At 51.3% G+C, this 14,671-nt stretch overlaps 2 protein-coding genes across 4 annotated transcripts; one reads left to right on the top strand and one right to left on the bottom strand.

Moving 5' to 3' along the window:
• Nucleotides 1-32: 32 nt before the first annotated feature.
• LOC119105873 (putative small nuclear ribonucleoprotein Sm D2) lies at nt 33-1,761 on the bottom strand. Of its 2 annotated transcripts, XM_037229438.1 has the most exons (3): nt 1,546-1,761; nt 715-964; nt 33-239 (listed from the first exon to the last, which is right to left on the bottom strand). In XM_037229438.1, exons 1-3 carry the CDS (start codon nt 1,548-1,550, stop codon nt 135-137), a joined length of 360 nt encoding a protein of 119 aa, XP_037085333.1. In that variant the 5' UTR covers nt 1,551-1,761; the 3' UTR covers nt 33-134. The 2 variants fall into 2 exon arrangements, with proteins under 2 accessions (XP_037085333.1, XP_037085324.1); XM_037229429.1 differs by lacking the exon at nt 1,546-1,761 and having other exon boundaries at nt 715-975.
• Nucleotides 1,762-3,085: 1,324 nt separating this feature from the next.
• LOC119111986 (two pore potassium channel protein sup-9) lies at nt 3,086-13,307 on the top strand. 2 transcript variants are annotated; one of them, XM_037235905.1, is made up of 9 exons: nt 3,086-3,172; nt 4,179-4,321; nt 4,787-4,942; nt 5,325-5,500; nt 6,837-7,004; nt 7,927-8,045; nt 8,908-8,996; nt 9,315-9,429; nt 11,211-13,307. In XM_037235905.1, the coding sequence occupies exons 2-9, from the start codon at nt 4,192-4,194 to the stop codon at nt 11,365-11,367; spliced, it is 1,110 nt and encodes a 369-aa protein (XP_037091800.1). In that variant the 5' UTR covers nt 3,086-3,172; nt 4,179-4,191; the 3' UTR covers nt 11,368-13,307. The 2 variants fall into 2 exon arrangements, with proteins under 2 accessions (XP_037091800.1, XP_037091806.1); XM_037235911.1 differs by lacking the exon at nt 7,927-8,045 and having other exon boundaries at nt 11,211-11,368.
• Nucleotides 13,308-14,671: the final 1,364 nt, after the last annotated feature.

Genomic DNA, 14,671 nt, shown 5'->3' with positions numbered 1-14,671 from the left:
CCCGTTGCCTCGTCAACCTCACAAAGTCTCCAGTCAGTCGGACATGTATTGATACAAACGCGAGGCGATACACTGCGATGGCGATGCGGGCAGCTCCTGCCGTGAGAGGGATGGGTCAGTCGGCTGGCCAGTCGCTATTTGCCCTGCGCTGTGGCCAGCGGGTTGCGCAGCACCAGAATCACCGAGTCGCCGCGCAAGAACAGCTTCGAAATGTACCGGTCCTTGTTCACCGGCTTGGCCTGAGGAAGGAGCGGGGTCAGACACTGCACGGACCTGTACCAGGCCCTCGCACGAGGCACGACTAATGATGTAGGCTGAACCCGCGGCGAGGGATGAAGGGCAAACCAGGACTGTGGATCCCGACACCATGAAATATCACAATGTGTACAATGCATCTGGGTCCAGTGCGGCCATTAAAGTCGACAAGATTTCTGCGTCAATGACTAGAAATGTCATCAAAATCAGTCTACCCATCACTTCTCATCTTATTTATCATCTTATCTATCTTCTCATATCTATTAATATTGTATATCATCTTATATATATATATATATATATATATATATATATATATATATATATATATATATATACATTCTATCAATCAGCTTACACTTCTTTGAAACTATGTCACCAAGCATTTTCAGTAAGTATAACATGTCTTTCTGCATGTCCATGTACCTAGCACTGCATGGAGAAAGGTCATCTGCTTACCTTTTTCTTGCCTTTGCCCGTTTTTGGCAGCTCCGTCCACATCTCTTTCACATTCTCCAGGACCATGTTGCAGTGCCGATCAAAGGCTTTGACACGGGCCAGCAGTTTCTTGTTGTTGCGACAATTGATGAGTACCTGGGTGTTGTTCTTAACTGACTGGGTCAGCACAGACAATGGGCCTGTGTTGAACTCTTCCTCTTCCATCTTGGCCAGCTCCTCAGGGTTCATCTCTGACCTGGGCTTTGGTGCACTGTAAGACATAGGGTGGGTTACATGTTGATAGTCCTATGCTGACCTGGATATATACAAAGTGTTTTAAGGGTTTATCCATACTGCTGTGAATGCTGCCACAGTAGAAAGCCTATTACACATTTCATCCCTAAGTGTCATTGTAGCCAGTGCACATTTTATTCTGGATAAGCATGTTACCCTAAATGTTTTTTTTCAGAGCAAAATCACGACCGCTACTTCACCATGTGTACTCTTTAAATCTGAACATTTAATGTTTGGCACGGTCACCACCAATGTCAGCGCATGGAGACAATGTTTCACGGAATTATAATGCTTAACAGGTTGCAGGCTGGAGAGATACTTCAAAGATTTCTCCATACAAAAATCGCCCAACAATTCTGAGTGATTTGGTCTAGCCCTCATTTGGAGCACAGAAGCATGAAGTTCAATACACAGACATTGTACAGACATCTCAGTCAACATACAGATTTGTTGTGAACTGGTCACCACTTAAAAAATACAACTAACCTTTCTATAACACAAAACTGTCTGATCTAGCTAAAACAACGGAAAACCCATTGGAAAGTAACAGCAACTTACGTCATTGTTGCGGGAGGACCTTGACGTTCAATTAATATGCAGCACTTCGAACAGCCTCAAAGACGGGCGTAGAAGCAGCCTGGATTCTTCGACACAGTTAAGTGCACAGCAAGCTAGAACCTTCACGCGGAAACAAGAGACAAAATTGAAACTTCCCCCTCCACGGGATGATACCAATCCTTCGCGCCAGAGCATACACTTCTCAAAGCTTGTTCAAAACGTTACCGGTATGATCCGGTTACCAAGCATAGTATTGTACAAAGTTTCGAAAGCCACCGCGAGAGGCGGTAGCATCTCCACGATGAAACATCCATGCGCTCGCGTACACTAGCGTCACCTACGGAGAGAATAGAAAACAAAGATCGACTTGCTCTAAACCAAATCTGCGGCAAACATCACGGCATGCGTCGATTCGTACATTTGCTTCCAGATCGAGAATGGCTGCCAAATTACGAGAAAATCCTGACTGTTGTGCGAGGCCCCAAAGCTGCAGGTGCGTCATTCACTGCCTCTTTCACTTACTCATTTCCTTAAACTCAACTCAACCCATCCGTTTTCATTTCTGAATAATATATTTTTTTTAGTCATTTACCGCCGTAGGTAGTCATTTAGTTGTTATGGGCGCAAAATGACCACAGTAGTCGACGCGCCCTAAAACTCCAATCAACAAACAATAAACTTAACCGGGGCTGTCTCACGAGAGATGATGCTATGGCGCATGGCAGGGAGAGAATGAAATCGAATTTATCGTGGGTTTTTATGGGGCGGCATATCAAATACGTTCGTGTTCACAGATTCGACGCTGTTCTGTTATTGTTGCAGACTATAAACCAGAAAGCATAGTTTCGTAGGTGTTTCGGCCAATCAAATGTCCCGAGTAGTCCGCCGTGTCTTGGCATTCTGGGTCATGCACTGGTGTAAGGTACCTTGATCGTACCTCCTGCTAAATAGGGCCACTGCATCGTAGTTATTCCTTTTGTACGTCTTGAGTCCTGTGATCCCCACCAATTCGTGAAAAACCTTTGTCAGATACAACCGCTGTGCGTTGCATTGAAACCGTAACGATGCCTATGGTGAAAGGATTGACTTATGGACATATCGCAAGGGACTATGTGCGTAAATGGGCACTCAACATGGCTCGGAATATTTAAGAATTGCTCAAGTGGTGACTAATGTGCAGATTTCAAGAATCGTCAAACCGCACGACATCAGGACGCCTACAAAATGTGTGCAAACGAACTGCTTGCGTGGCATCTCGCCGTCAGTAAGGCGATGCCTGCCGAATTATAAACGACAATTGTCCACCCACATGCTCTAGTCGCTATAAAATCCAAGAGGCATCGCCAGAAAGCCCTCTGGCCGCGCCGTGACCAGAGGACCGCAGATCCCCCCCCCCCCCCCCTCCTGGCGCGCGGCATCGCCCCGCCCTGCCCCTTCTGCCCGGCCCGTGGGCGGTTCGTGCTCCGCGTCGGCGCCGGCGCGTGCCCGTCGGCTCCGACGGCCGTCGATCGATGCCGCCGGCGGCTGCGTGACGGGCGACGGCGTCGACACGGCCCAGGTGCTGCCAGCCACACGCAGCGCGGGGGGCACAGCGACGCTGGCGACGAGTTCATCCCAGCCGGCCCAGGTGAGGCGCCGACGGCTAGCGGTCTGGTGAGAGGTGTGGGAGCTCACCAGGATGGGGTGATGTACTGTTTGAAGGGCTTGGAAAGCGTTTTTGTGATGAATGAGTGCTATGCAAATGCAGAACGTTGTCGGCTATGCAGGAAATTTGGTCGTGTGTATACCATCAGAGCTGAGGCAATGTTTTGGGGCGACTTATCAGGCATAACGCGTATGCTTAAAGGTTAAAACCATGCATTTTTATTTGTCCAGAAAGCCAGCGCCACCAACACCTATCACGTCCTTCTCGATAAAAAGGAAACATGCTAGTGCAGGTCGAACAGACCCCAAGAGCAGAGATCAAATTTTGTGTGCGGTCCTTGTCTGCTACCGGAGCTTTTAAGTTTAAACCATGTGAGAAAACCCTGATGTGTTCATGTTTGAAAGAAGTGTGCTGTGCCACATCGCACTCGTATTCTCTCTGGCTAGTTTGACTTGCACCGCGTGGTCCAGTTGAGAAAGAGGTTTGTGCCGCAACGCGCGAATTTGTTCTGTTTGTGGGAACTCTGCCCCCCCCCCCCCCCGCTCTAGCTGTTTGTCGCGGCCTCCCAATAGTTCGCTGTAGTAAACAATAATTCCTAAACCTCAGCAAAAGCAGCGAATAAATGCGTCCTTGAGGAAGACAATGCACTCACCTCTAACCTAATAACGAAGACAGAGACCGTGCAGCGTCAGAATCATCCTCCTAGTGGTGCTTGAGTCTCACTTTCGTAAGTCAGAATGTACACCACTGACGTGAAATCACGATGAGGAGGCTGTGCCCAGCCAATGCCGGCTCACAATGATCACGAGAAGTCATTAGACCCCGGGGACCGCCTCCATAGTAGTGTTTAACCCTCACGTGGTCTGAGGTGACCCACGGTCATGGGGTCACGGGGGGCCCACCACATCACGGGACCCGAGGACTAACTGACGACGATGGTGAAGGTGGTGAAGGTGAAGAGTAACCTCCACGTGGTCTGCGCCTCCAGATGTGAGGTCACCATGAGGAGCCATCAGAACGTGAGAACCCTCTCGCTGGTGGTGTTCACCTTCACCTTCCTGCTGATCGGAGCTGCGGTATTCGACGCGCTCGAGTCGGAGATGGACGAGAAGCACCAGCACGTGCTCGGGGGTGAGCTCACAAGCTCAGCTGCGGCGCCAAACACTGGAGGAATGTGTCACGCGTCCGCGCACTTGGGCACTTGCTGTGCCTAATAGGGCCAGCGCCATGGCTGCGACTGCCTTACATCCGTGACTGCTCGCACTGCACAATAGATTCGTGTCTCAGCTGCACGTGGTATCGGTCGCAGTGGTCAGATAGGTTATTGTCACATCACCATCGATATATACGTCATGTTATTATGCATGCAGAGCAGTCACATGCAAAACTTGCGATCAAATGTCTTCAGTTTATATTTATAACAAAGGCCGTCTACAGGCCAATGGTGAACTTTCAATGTTGTTCACATTGTCGATATCAACCTCACGTGCCTACAGCCGTAGTTTCACGAGCAAGAGGAGCTTACTGCAGATAGTGACACAGAAAATAACCATCCGTGGCAACCGCAAGCTGCTTCACACTGCTCTGCCTTTTCAGACATGGAGGAGAACATGAAGCGCAGATATGGCATCACTGACGAAGACTACAGAGTGCTGGAGACGACCATTATCAAGATGGAGCCTCACAAAGCGGGACCCCAGTGGAAGTTCATCGGCGCGTTCTACTTCGCAACGGTGGTGTTGGTCATGATAGGTCGGTCTCGTTCCGCTCGTTGGTGCGTGGATTGTTCTTCATATTCACGCAGTGCCGCGTGCGTTGGTTTGCGGTCTGACTTCTGGATCCGCGTTACTGGTGCCCATGGCATCCTTCAAACGATGCACAAATGCGGATTCAATAAGGAATAATGCGTGTTGGCGTACGTGTGTTTGTTGAAATGAATCTCTCTGCGGCTATTCTTTGACCTTCAGAAAAGCCTGCGGGCAGCACAGTCGTAAAACAACGACTTGAATGCCAGACACTAGATTGACCCAGCCCTAGGATTTCCCCATCACACGTTACTCGTTGAGTGTGCCGACTTACTGTAACGATGGTGACCAGCTCGTGAAAAGTTTAACATCCCTGGCGATACCGACAGGGTACGGGCACAGCACGCCGGCCACAGTCGGCGGGAAGGCTTTTGTCATCCTGTACGCCATCATCGGCATCCCCATGGGCCTCGTCATGTTCCAGCACATCGGCGAGAGACTCAACAAGGGAGCGTCCATCATCATCAAGAAGCTGAAAATTCTATTCCGGCGAAAAAATCCCGAGGTAGCGCATATGTTGTTTTTGCTTGTTGATTCCAGATAATAGCTCTCTCAGTAAATGAAACATCCCGTGCAAGCGCATTAAGAGCACTTGACAGGTATTCAAACTGGCTCACACATTGCAATACAGAACTATGTTTGCGATGCAATAGTTCTAGCGGTGTGGCGAGGGCGTTTGCTGTATTCAACGTATGCGTCGCTTATGCAGCATATTGTCAGAAATTATGTATGCATGTGTCGTAACGCAATTCCACGTTTGCAACGCATCATGATGGTCGAGGCTGCCCGTCTTCACTTCCTTCATTACATGGCTTCAAGACGGCTCAGGGGACAGTCTTCACAACAGCTTTGATCTGTCGCCCGCAGATATCTGAGCATTTCCCCCATTACATGGCTTCAAGACGGCTCAGGGGACGGTCTTCACAACGGCTTTGATCTGTCGCCCGCAGATATCTGAGCATTTCCCCCATTACATGGCTTCAAGACGGATCAGGGGACAGTCTTCACAACGGCTTTGATCTGTCGCCCGCAGATATCTGAGCATTTCCCCCATTACATGGCTTCAAGACGGCTCAGGGGACGGTCTTCACAACGGCTTTGATCTGTCGCCCGCAGATATCTGAGCATTTCCCCCATTACATGGCTTCAAGACGGCTCAGGGGACGGTCTTCACAACGGCTTTGATCTGTCGCCCGCAGATATCTGAGCATTTCCCCCATTACATGGCTTCAAGACGGCTCAGGGGACGGTCTTCACAACGGCTTTGATCTGTCGCCCGCAGATATCTGAGCATTTCCCCCATTACATGGCTTCAAGACGGCTCAGGGGACGGTCTTCACAACGGCTTTGATCTGTCGCCCGCAGATATCTGAGCATTTCCCCCATTACATGGCTTCAAGACGGCTCAGGGGACGGTCTTCACAACAGCTTTGATCTGTCGCCCGCAGATATCTGAGCATTTCCCCCATTACATGGCTTCAAGACGGCTCAGGGGACAGTCTTCACAACAGCTTTGATCTGTCGCCCGCAGATATCTGAGCATTTCCCCCATTACATGGCTTCAAGACGGATCAGGGGACAGTCTTCACAACGGCTTTGATCTGTCGCCCGCAGATATCTGAGCATTTCCCCCATTACATGGCTTCAAGACGGATCAGGGGACAGTCTTCACAACGGCTTTGATCTGTCGCCCGCAGGTATCTGAGCATTTCCCCCATTACATGGCTTCAAGACGGATCAGGGGACGGTCTTCACAACGGCTTTGATCTGTCGCCCGCAGATATTTGAGATTGACCTGATGGTGGCCACCTTCTTTCTCAGCTTTCCTCTGTCGCCCGCAGATATCTGAGATTGACCTGATGGTGGCCACCTTCTTTCTCTCTACCATTATTACTACGTCTGGGGCGGCCATGTTCTCGCACTACGAGAGGTGGAGCTACTTCGAGTCCTTCTACTACTGCTTCATCACGCTCACTACCATCGGCTTCGGAGACTACGTTGCGCTGCAGGTGGGAGGACAAATCTGCTTGGTGTCTGAGCCTGGGGGATGGCGTATGCAAGTAGCGTTAGGTGTAGCGAGATAGTGATGAAAAGCAAGCCCCTGGTGATGTTGACCCTGCTTTCCCCGGTGTTCGTTGGTGTGGGCAATGTCGAAACGGCCACCAACTTGTCGGCCATTGTATTTTTCATTATTATTCTGGGGGGGGGGGGGAGGGTAGGTCTTGCATGATCTCCGTAGGCAAAGCATAGTAAGAGGCAATAATAGTCCATGTGAAAATGTAGAGGCGTTGGTGTTTAAAGTATTTGCGCGCAAATAGATCAAAACACACATACCGGACTTGGGTACAACTGATCTTTCCCCGCCTCACCCTTAAACATCTGGCACGTTGCATTTTCCTAGAACCGCCTGACCTCATCCTTTCTAAATTTAATCCACCGACATTCAACTACATTTACGTTTAATCCACCGACACTTACACTCAGCAGACTGGCTGCTACGCGCTTTTATTTGCCCATCTGACCGCCTTGACCGCCTGACCTTGACCGTCTGATCTTGACCGTCTGACCTTGGCCGTCTGAGTTCGGGCGCCCGTCCCTTGACCGCCTGACCTTGACCGTCTGATCTTGACCGTCTGACCTTGGCCGTCTGAGTTCGGGCGCCTGTCCCCTGACCGTCTGACCTTGACCGTCTACCTTGGCCGTCTGAGTTGGGGAGCCTGTCCCTTGACCGTCTGACCTTGACCGTCTGCTCTTGACCGTCTGACCTTGGCCGTCTGAGTTGGGGCGCTTGTCCCCTGACCGTCTGACCTTGACCGTCTGATCTTGACCGTCTGACCTTGGCCGTCCGAGTTCGGGTGCCTGTCCCCTGACCGTCTGCTCTTGACCGCCTGACCTTGACCGTCTGACCCTTGCCATCTGACCCGAGCGCAGAAGGACCATGCGCTTTCCGAGAAGCCGGGCTACGTGGCGATGGCGCTCATTTTCATCCTGTTCGGCCTGGCTGTGCTCGCCGCCAGCATGAACCTGCTGGTGCTCCGCTTCATGACAATGTAAGCCGCACGGCCGCCCCAGGAGTTGAAGCACTCTGTAGGGCCCCGTCATGGACCCGTAGCCGTTTACGCCGACGGGGACAGAGGCAGTGCTGCATATTTGTGCGATGAGGAGCGTAGTGCTGTTACAAAGCGTTCAGAGCATAAGTTTGACTCGAAAATCATTGCAATTAGCATGCTAATCGTGTCTCGACGGTGTTGCAGCGGCACTTCTCAGTGCTATCATTAGACCAGCTAGTCCTCATGTTTTACTAGAGTACGTTTTTGAAATATACTCTTAGCGTAGGACTCACCCTTAAAAGCACTTGAAAAAACTAATGGTCATACGATTTATACCTCATGAATATGGAGGGGAAACGTAAAAACCTCGCTCACAAAACCTCGAAGCAGTTTGTACGTTGCAGTATGATGGAAACCAACTGGCAAATGAATGGGACGGCGGTAATGCTGACCATTCGTGTCAGCGTTTGTAAGCGACCTGAATAGTGCTGAACTGGTGCGAAGTGGCGTTAGTCCGGCTGGGTGCGAATGTCGCCGTCATGCCACTCTTCATTCTGTACTCCATAAAACGTCATTTTTGTTCCCATCTCCCACCGTAATCTGTAATCTCCCATCGTAATCTGTAATCTCCTACCGTAGTCTGTAATCTCCCACCGTAATCTGTAATCTCCCACCGTAATCTGTAATCTAGCAGTCATCTGTCATGGGCGTGGCCGGCTTGTGAAGCAGGCCAATAGGATGGTCTCACTTGTCCTGGGAAAACCCAAAACTGCGTGCCAAGCAGGCTGTGGCGGCTCGCGTTCTGTCCCGGTCGAGGCTCGGCCCCGCCGGCTCTGTCCCAGTCACGCCGTCGCTCTTCCAGGAACACCGAGGACGTGAAGCAGGTGGACGGGGACATGCAGCCGGCCTCCTCCTTCCTGTCGCTGGATGGAGAGTCGCTCATCATCAACGGTGAGTGGTCCGGGCGGTCGACTGCAGCCGAGCGGCGGACGTCGCTCTTCGGAGACGCGGCGTCGACACGTGACTGGCCGCCGCTGGTGGCATTGTCCGTGATTGTGTCGACCGGATATTGATGGGGAGTAGCGTTTGCCCTGATGAAGGGACGCCTCGAAATGATCTCCGAGTCCGAAACGACGCGGTCTCCGAGTCCGAACGATGCGGTCTCCGAGTTAGAATCACGCGGTCTCCGTGTCCGGAACGACGCGAGTAACACGTCTTTTTTAAGGATGCCGAGTTCGACCGCTGTAACAACTGGTTTCGCGTTGCCAGGCAACATGATCGCCCAGATGTCGCACCAGACACCGGAGACCATGAGCTTCGTCTCCCACACGTCCGTATGCTCCTGCACGTGCTACCCGAGACACTCTCCGGGAGGGAGGGACAGGTAAGAGTTGTCTCCCACCCGTCCGCGTGCTCCTGCACGTGCTACCCGAGACACTCTTCGGGAGGGAGGGACAGGTAAGAGTTGTCTCCCACCCCTCCGTATGCTCCTGCACGTGCTACCCGAGACACTCTCCGAGAGGGAGGGACAGGTAAGAATTGTCTCCCACCCGTCCGCGTGCTCTTGCACGTCCCACCCGAGACACTCTCCAGGAGAGAGGGACAGGTGAAAGTTGTCTCCCACACGTCCGTGTGCTCCTGCACGTGCTACCCGAGACATTCTCCGAGAGGGAGGGACAGGTAAGAGTTGTCTCCCACCCGTCCGTATGCTCCTGCACGTGCTACCCGAGACACTCTCCGGGAGGGAGGGACAGGTGAAAGTTGTCTCCCACACGTCCGTGTGCTCTTGCACGTGCTACCCGAGACACTCTCCGGGAGGGAGGGACAGGTAAGAGTTGTCTCCCACCCGTCCGCGTGCTCCTGCACGTGCTACCCGAGACACTCTCCAGGAGGGAGGGACAGGTAAGAGTTGTCTCCCCCACGTCCGTATGCTCCTGCACGTGCTACCCGAGACATCTTCCGGGAGGGAGGGACAGGTAAGAGTTGTCTCCCACCTGTCCGTATGCTCCTGCACGTGCTACCCGAGACACTCTCCGGGAGGGAGGGACAGGTAAGAGTTGTCTCCCACCCGTCCGCGTGCTCCTGCACGTGCTACCCGAGACACTCTTCGGGAGGGAGGGACAGGTAAGAGTTGTCTCCCACCCGTCCGTATGCTCCTGCACGTGCTACCCGAGACGTTCTCCGGGAGGGAGGGGCAGGTAACAGTTGTCTCCCACACGTCCGTGTGCTCCTGCACGTGCTACCCGAGACACTCTCCGGGAGGGAGGGACAGGTAAGAGTTGTCTCCCACCCGTCTGCGTACTCCTGCGCCTGCTACTCGAGAAACTATCCGGGAGGAACGGCCAAGTTAGAGGGCTCAGAACGTGACCTTTGTCTCCCAAACGTCTGTGTGTCCCTGCAAGTGTGATCTGAGACACCCTTCAGGAGGGAGGGGTAGGTAGGAGCGCTCAGGACGAGGCCCCGGAATCGTGTATGCACCACTGAAGGACGTTTATCGGACAGGGAGGAACTTTTCCACTGTTTTCCTTCCACGCATTATTACCGTAAGCTTGGAAAGGAGCTTCCCTTTTCAGCGGCCCCCGCTTTGGCTGCCACAGCGGAACCAGATATCTTGCGCTGGTCACAATACGTAACCGCTGTGCAGAGGGGGTCATGGCCGGGCTCACGACGCACTCAGTCCGACAGGTCAGCTGGGAGGGGCCAGACTCGGTCTGTTCCGCACAGCAGCTACGTACCGCGGAACAGCTCAGGGTTTGGGATACAGATGTGCGCGACCAAGACGAAGGTCGCAGGGAAGATGAGGACATTTTTATATTACAAGTGCACGAAAATAGCACACAAAACGCAACACGGAAATAGCTGTGTGTTTCGCTTCCAAAGCGGCTTACTGAGCATTTGATATGCATTTCTGCGGTCCATTTGGGCATGGAATAACCTGCACGCCAAGTCTTATACTAGGTACGACAGTTTAAAAAAACTGCTGCTGTCCAAATTTGATTCTGGCAGCACCCAAACGCATAAATAATCCCCAAAAGTTACTACCCTGCATGCAGCCTAACTCCGACCGCCACGTCTACCCGGCGTATGTTCGCTGGCTGATCTGTGACCAGCGACCTCAGCTGGCCTGTGACCTCTGACCTAGGCTGAGCTCGGCTGACCCGGCAGGTACGGCACCACGCGCCGCCCGTCCCGTATCTCCCACCTGCTGGACGCGGTGCCGGGGGAGCCGGCCCACATCACTGAGACACGCGACGACGAGCGGTTCGACCTGGAGACCCCCGAGGACGTCTTCGGCCGCTCCCTGAAGAGGGCCTCCGTGTAGACGAGCGGTTCGACCTGGAGACCCCCGAGGACGTCTTCGGCCGCTCCCTGAAGAAGGCCTCCGTGTAGACGAGCGGTTCGACCTGGAGACCTCCGAGGACGTCTTCGGCTGCTCCCTGAAGAGGGCCTCCGTGCAGACGAGCGGTTCGACTTGGAACTCCCGAGGACGTCTTCGGCCATTCCATGGAGAGGGGCTCCGTGTAGACCAGCAGTTCGACCTGGAGACTCCCGAGGACGTCTTCGGCCGTTCCATGGAGAGGGGCTCCGTGCAGAGTTGCGGCGCTACGCTGTGCCATGTCGCTGCTTCGACAGCGCTGCTACATCTTTTTGCTGTCGTAGGTAGCCAACGACAACACGTTCTTTGTTGTCCGTAAGTAGAGGACGCCTACGTTGACGAGTGAAGGCGGTGCCCGTTATGGCAACTACGGATTTTGTCGCGCGATAACCGCTGAAAGCAACGTCCCATCCGTTCTGTCTTTGGTCGGATACGGCAGCAAAAGGTGTACTATTGCTGCAATGGTTCGCTTATAGCGTTGCACACCTTGTGCAGCATAGCCTACATATGCAGCGTTGTGTTCTGATGTCATGTGTGTTCGGCCTCGAGCCCCGCTGTGCCAAGCCTGCCTCGTTTTAGAGTCGGCCAGATGCGGTGCAGAGGATCTACCGCTGCCAGGTCGGCGGAAGCGCGGTGCAGTGCAAGAATGTCATTGAAGTAGCGGAATAATTCAGAACAGGGTAGATTTTTAAGACATAAGATACAGGGCCGTTCTGGGAAAGGGCGTTGCAATGAACAAACTGCGTTGTTTGTAGAATCGCCGCAGGGATTTTCACTTCTGAGCGTTTCACTTTCAGCCCGTGTGTTTATATTCGAAAGAGCAAGAGGGTTAAACCGGAGGAGAGAAAGGGAAGGCCACGCTTAGGTGTGATAGCGTTATAAAAGTAATCATCTTCATGCATTAAGCTTGAAACCGCAATGTCATCAAAAGCCAAGGCCATTTGAGACCACTGAACGACTTCAGATAACCTCTAATCACCTTCGGATGCAATTGGTGGCGTGCTCCGACTTCAACCAGCGTTACTTTGAGATCATATAATTATGCTGTTTTCCACGCAAAGACGTCAAAATGTGATTTAACATCCCGTAAGGACCACCATCCAGTAGGCCACCCCATAGGGACACCTCACACCGACCTCTGCAAAAGCTGTAGTCCGAGCACGAAATTTCATCTTTTTTTTGTTTTTGATTTCCAATTTCAGGAACGATTTGGCAATGGGTTCCTCTATGCTGCAGATGGGGATGAGACGAAACCAGCGGTGTTAGCAGTGCTAAGAGCGATATGTTGCTACCAGCGAATCGTGGGACTATGTTTCTGTGTGAGGTAAATGTTTTTTTGTCATAATTAATGGACAATGGTCATGCGCGGGGATCGGCGGTGTTTTTATAAAAGCTGGCGTGCACTTATGCCTGGCACAAGCGTTATCCATAAGTGTACCCGAGCCAGTATTTGCATCGGCAAGGCTATCTGTGAAATAGCCGATATATTTGTTTTGCGGCCTAACGCAGGCAAGCAGGCCGGCTTCATAAAACGAAGCTGTTAACCTAAGCCATTTTATAAGCGCAATGTACATCGCGGTTTTCAAAAACGACGAAGTTTTTTCCGCAAAGTCCGGTAATAGCCCACTTTTAGCTCCAGGCTTGACGCCAAATGCACCCTGCCTGGATGTGTGCTTGTGCAAAACGATTTAAAAGTACGTAAATGGGTATTTCCGTGTCATAAAAATGGGCCATTATCAGCACTGTTAATTGCAAAACTGCATCGCACAACGTCAAATGATTTTCCAGCGTATTATTCATATTTGTGTCGCCAACGATTGTGTCGGGTACCTGCACTGAATATACGGTTAGTATCAAATATATGCAGAGCAACTTGACGCGGAATAGTTGCGTGGCTGAATTTTGTGAAAATGCAAAAGATGTGAGCACACTCATTTTGCATCTGTGACGAGATTGTTTCCGTGTTTCAGTCATCTGCCTTATTCACCTCACCAATATCCATGCTCTTAACACGGAACACATAACAGGCAACAACCAGCCATCACATGAAGCAACGTGAACAAAAATTTAAACAAGGTGAACAAGCGCTACAAAAAGTGAAACCATTCTTGATTGCCCGTGATTTTTGCGATTCTTGCATATTTTCTCTTACACCTGCACTTGCTTTTAACAACTCAATGTTTTCACTGGACATCGCACATGCCTGTTGATATTTCTAGAACACCTGATGACATGGCGATTTGTTTAAATCAAGCATTTACTCTTGGTAACAGAAAGAACCTGTCATTGCGTTCCTTGAAAAGACAGGGATAAGACCATCAACTACGCCTTACAAATCAGGTATTGAACCGACTCTGAGCGTTGACGAATACCAACGTGTTGCCAGTGCATGTTATTTTTGTTGTCAGGAAATTTCATCACTGCATTTGACAAACTGGTGCCCAGTGACGTAATGATTCCGTGACGCTCACATCCTGCCAGTCATTTCATTTTCAACCTACCTTAACCATTCATGGGCCGGGGAAGTGCGGAAAATTTCGGCCCAGCGATTGAAGTCACTGAAGTTACCAACGTCACTGAAGGTAGAACCTCTGCAAAATATAAAGCTGAACAGCATGGGGTACCTGTGTGTGAAGCATGTATCTCTACTAAGGTGACCCGATCGATCGCGTCTCTTTGTTATCGGTTCGTGAAGGGTGCACCCGTCATTAGCCTCGAGCCAAGCACAGGCCTGCAAACTGGGACAACTTGGCGGTATCGCAGAAAAAAACGGGAGGTCCAGTCGGTACTTTAGGCGCTAAAAGAACAAAAAAAAATTGCTTTTACGCATGCCAGAATCTTAAAGTTTGTCATCAAGCCCGCTGTGTGAGCAAAGGACAATATTCACCAGATATTTCAAACAGTTCGTGCAGTCCGACCTTTTACCGGACAAGCGAGGTATTGGTTCAACAATTGAGTACAAATTTTTACCGATAACTTTGTCTTGGTAGCCAGATAACACTGTTGATGGATATATTTTATACCGTGCAATACTAAAACACATCTGTCCCGCGCCGGTCGGGTTCTACAGCGGTTTGTACTCACTGCCTCCACAAAAAAGCACAGACCATAAATATGCAGGCTGCAAAAGTAGTGAGTTAGAACGTTCTTTCGTGTACGGCGGCCGTCGATGCCCAGTGGTGGTTGTTGATCTACAAAAATCAGGCAACCAAATCCTAAGTTTATGAGAAGCTGGGATTTTGATCCCTAA

Source organism: Pollicipes pollicipes, unplaced genomic scaffold, assembly GCF_011947565.3.
Source record: "Pollicipes pollicipes isolate AB1234 unplaced genomic scaffold, Ppol_2.1 Scaffold_2555;HRSCAF=2994_pilon_pilon_pilon, whole genome shotgun sequence".
In the NCBI taxonomy this organism is placed as follows: Eukaryota; Metazoa; Arthropoda; class Thecostraca; order Pollicipedomorpha; family Pollicipedidae; genus Pollicipes; species Pollicipes pollicipes.
The sequence above is the reverse complement of the archived record's forward strand: the minus strand, read 5'-3'. Positions and strand labels throughout refer to the sequence as shown.

Excerpts from the sequence above, each read along its gene's own strand:
- LOC119105873 (XM_037229429.1), bottom strand. The coding sequence starts at position 975 with ATGTCTTACAGTGCACCAAAGCCCAGGTCAGAGATGAACCCTGAGGAG. Across the intron at positions 240-714 it reads CGGGCAAAGGCAAGAAAAAG|GCCAAGCCGGTGAACAAGGA; the intron begins GTAAGCAGATGA and ends CTCCTTCCTCAG.
- LOC119111986 (XM_037235905.1), top strand. The coding sequence starts at position 4,192 with ATGAGGAGCCATCAGAACGTGAGAACCCTCTCGCTGGTGGTGTTCACC. Across the intron at positions 8,997-9,314 it reads AGAGTCGCTCATCATCAACG|GCAACATGATCGCCCAGATG; the intron begins GTGAGTGGTCCG and ends TCGCGTTGCCAG. Across the intron at positions 9,430-11,210 it reads TCTCCGGGAGGGAGGGACAG|GTACGGCACCACGCGCCGCC; the intron begins GTAAGAGTTGTC and ends CTGACCCGGCAG.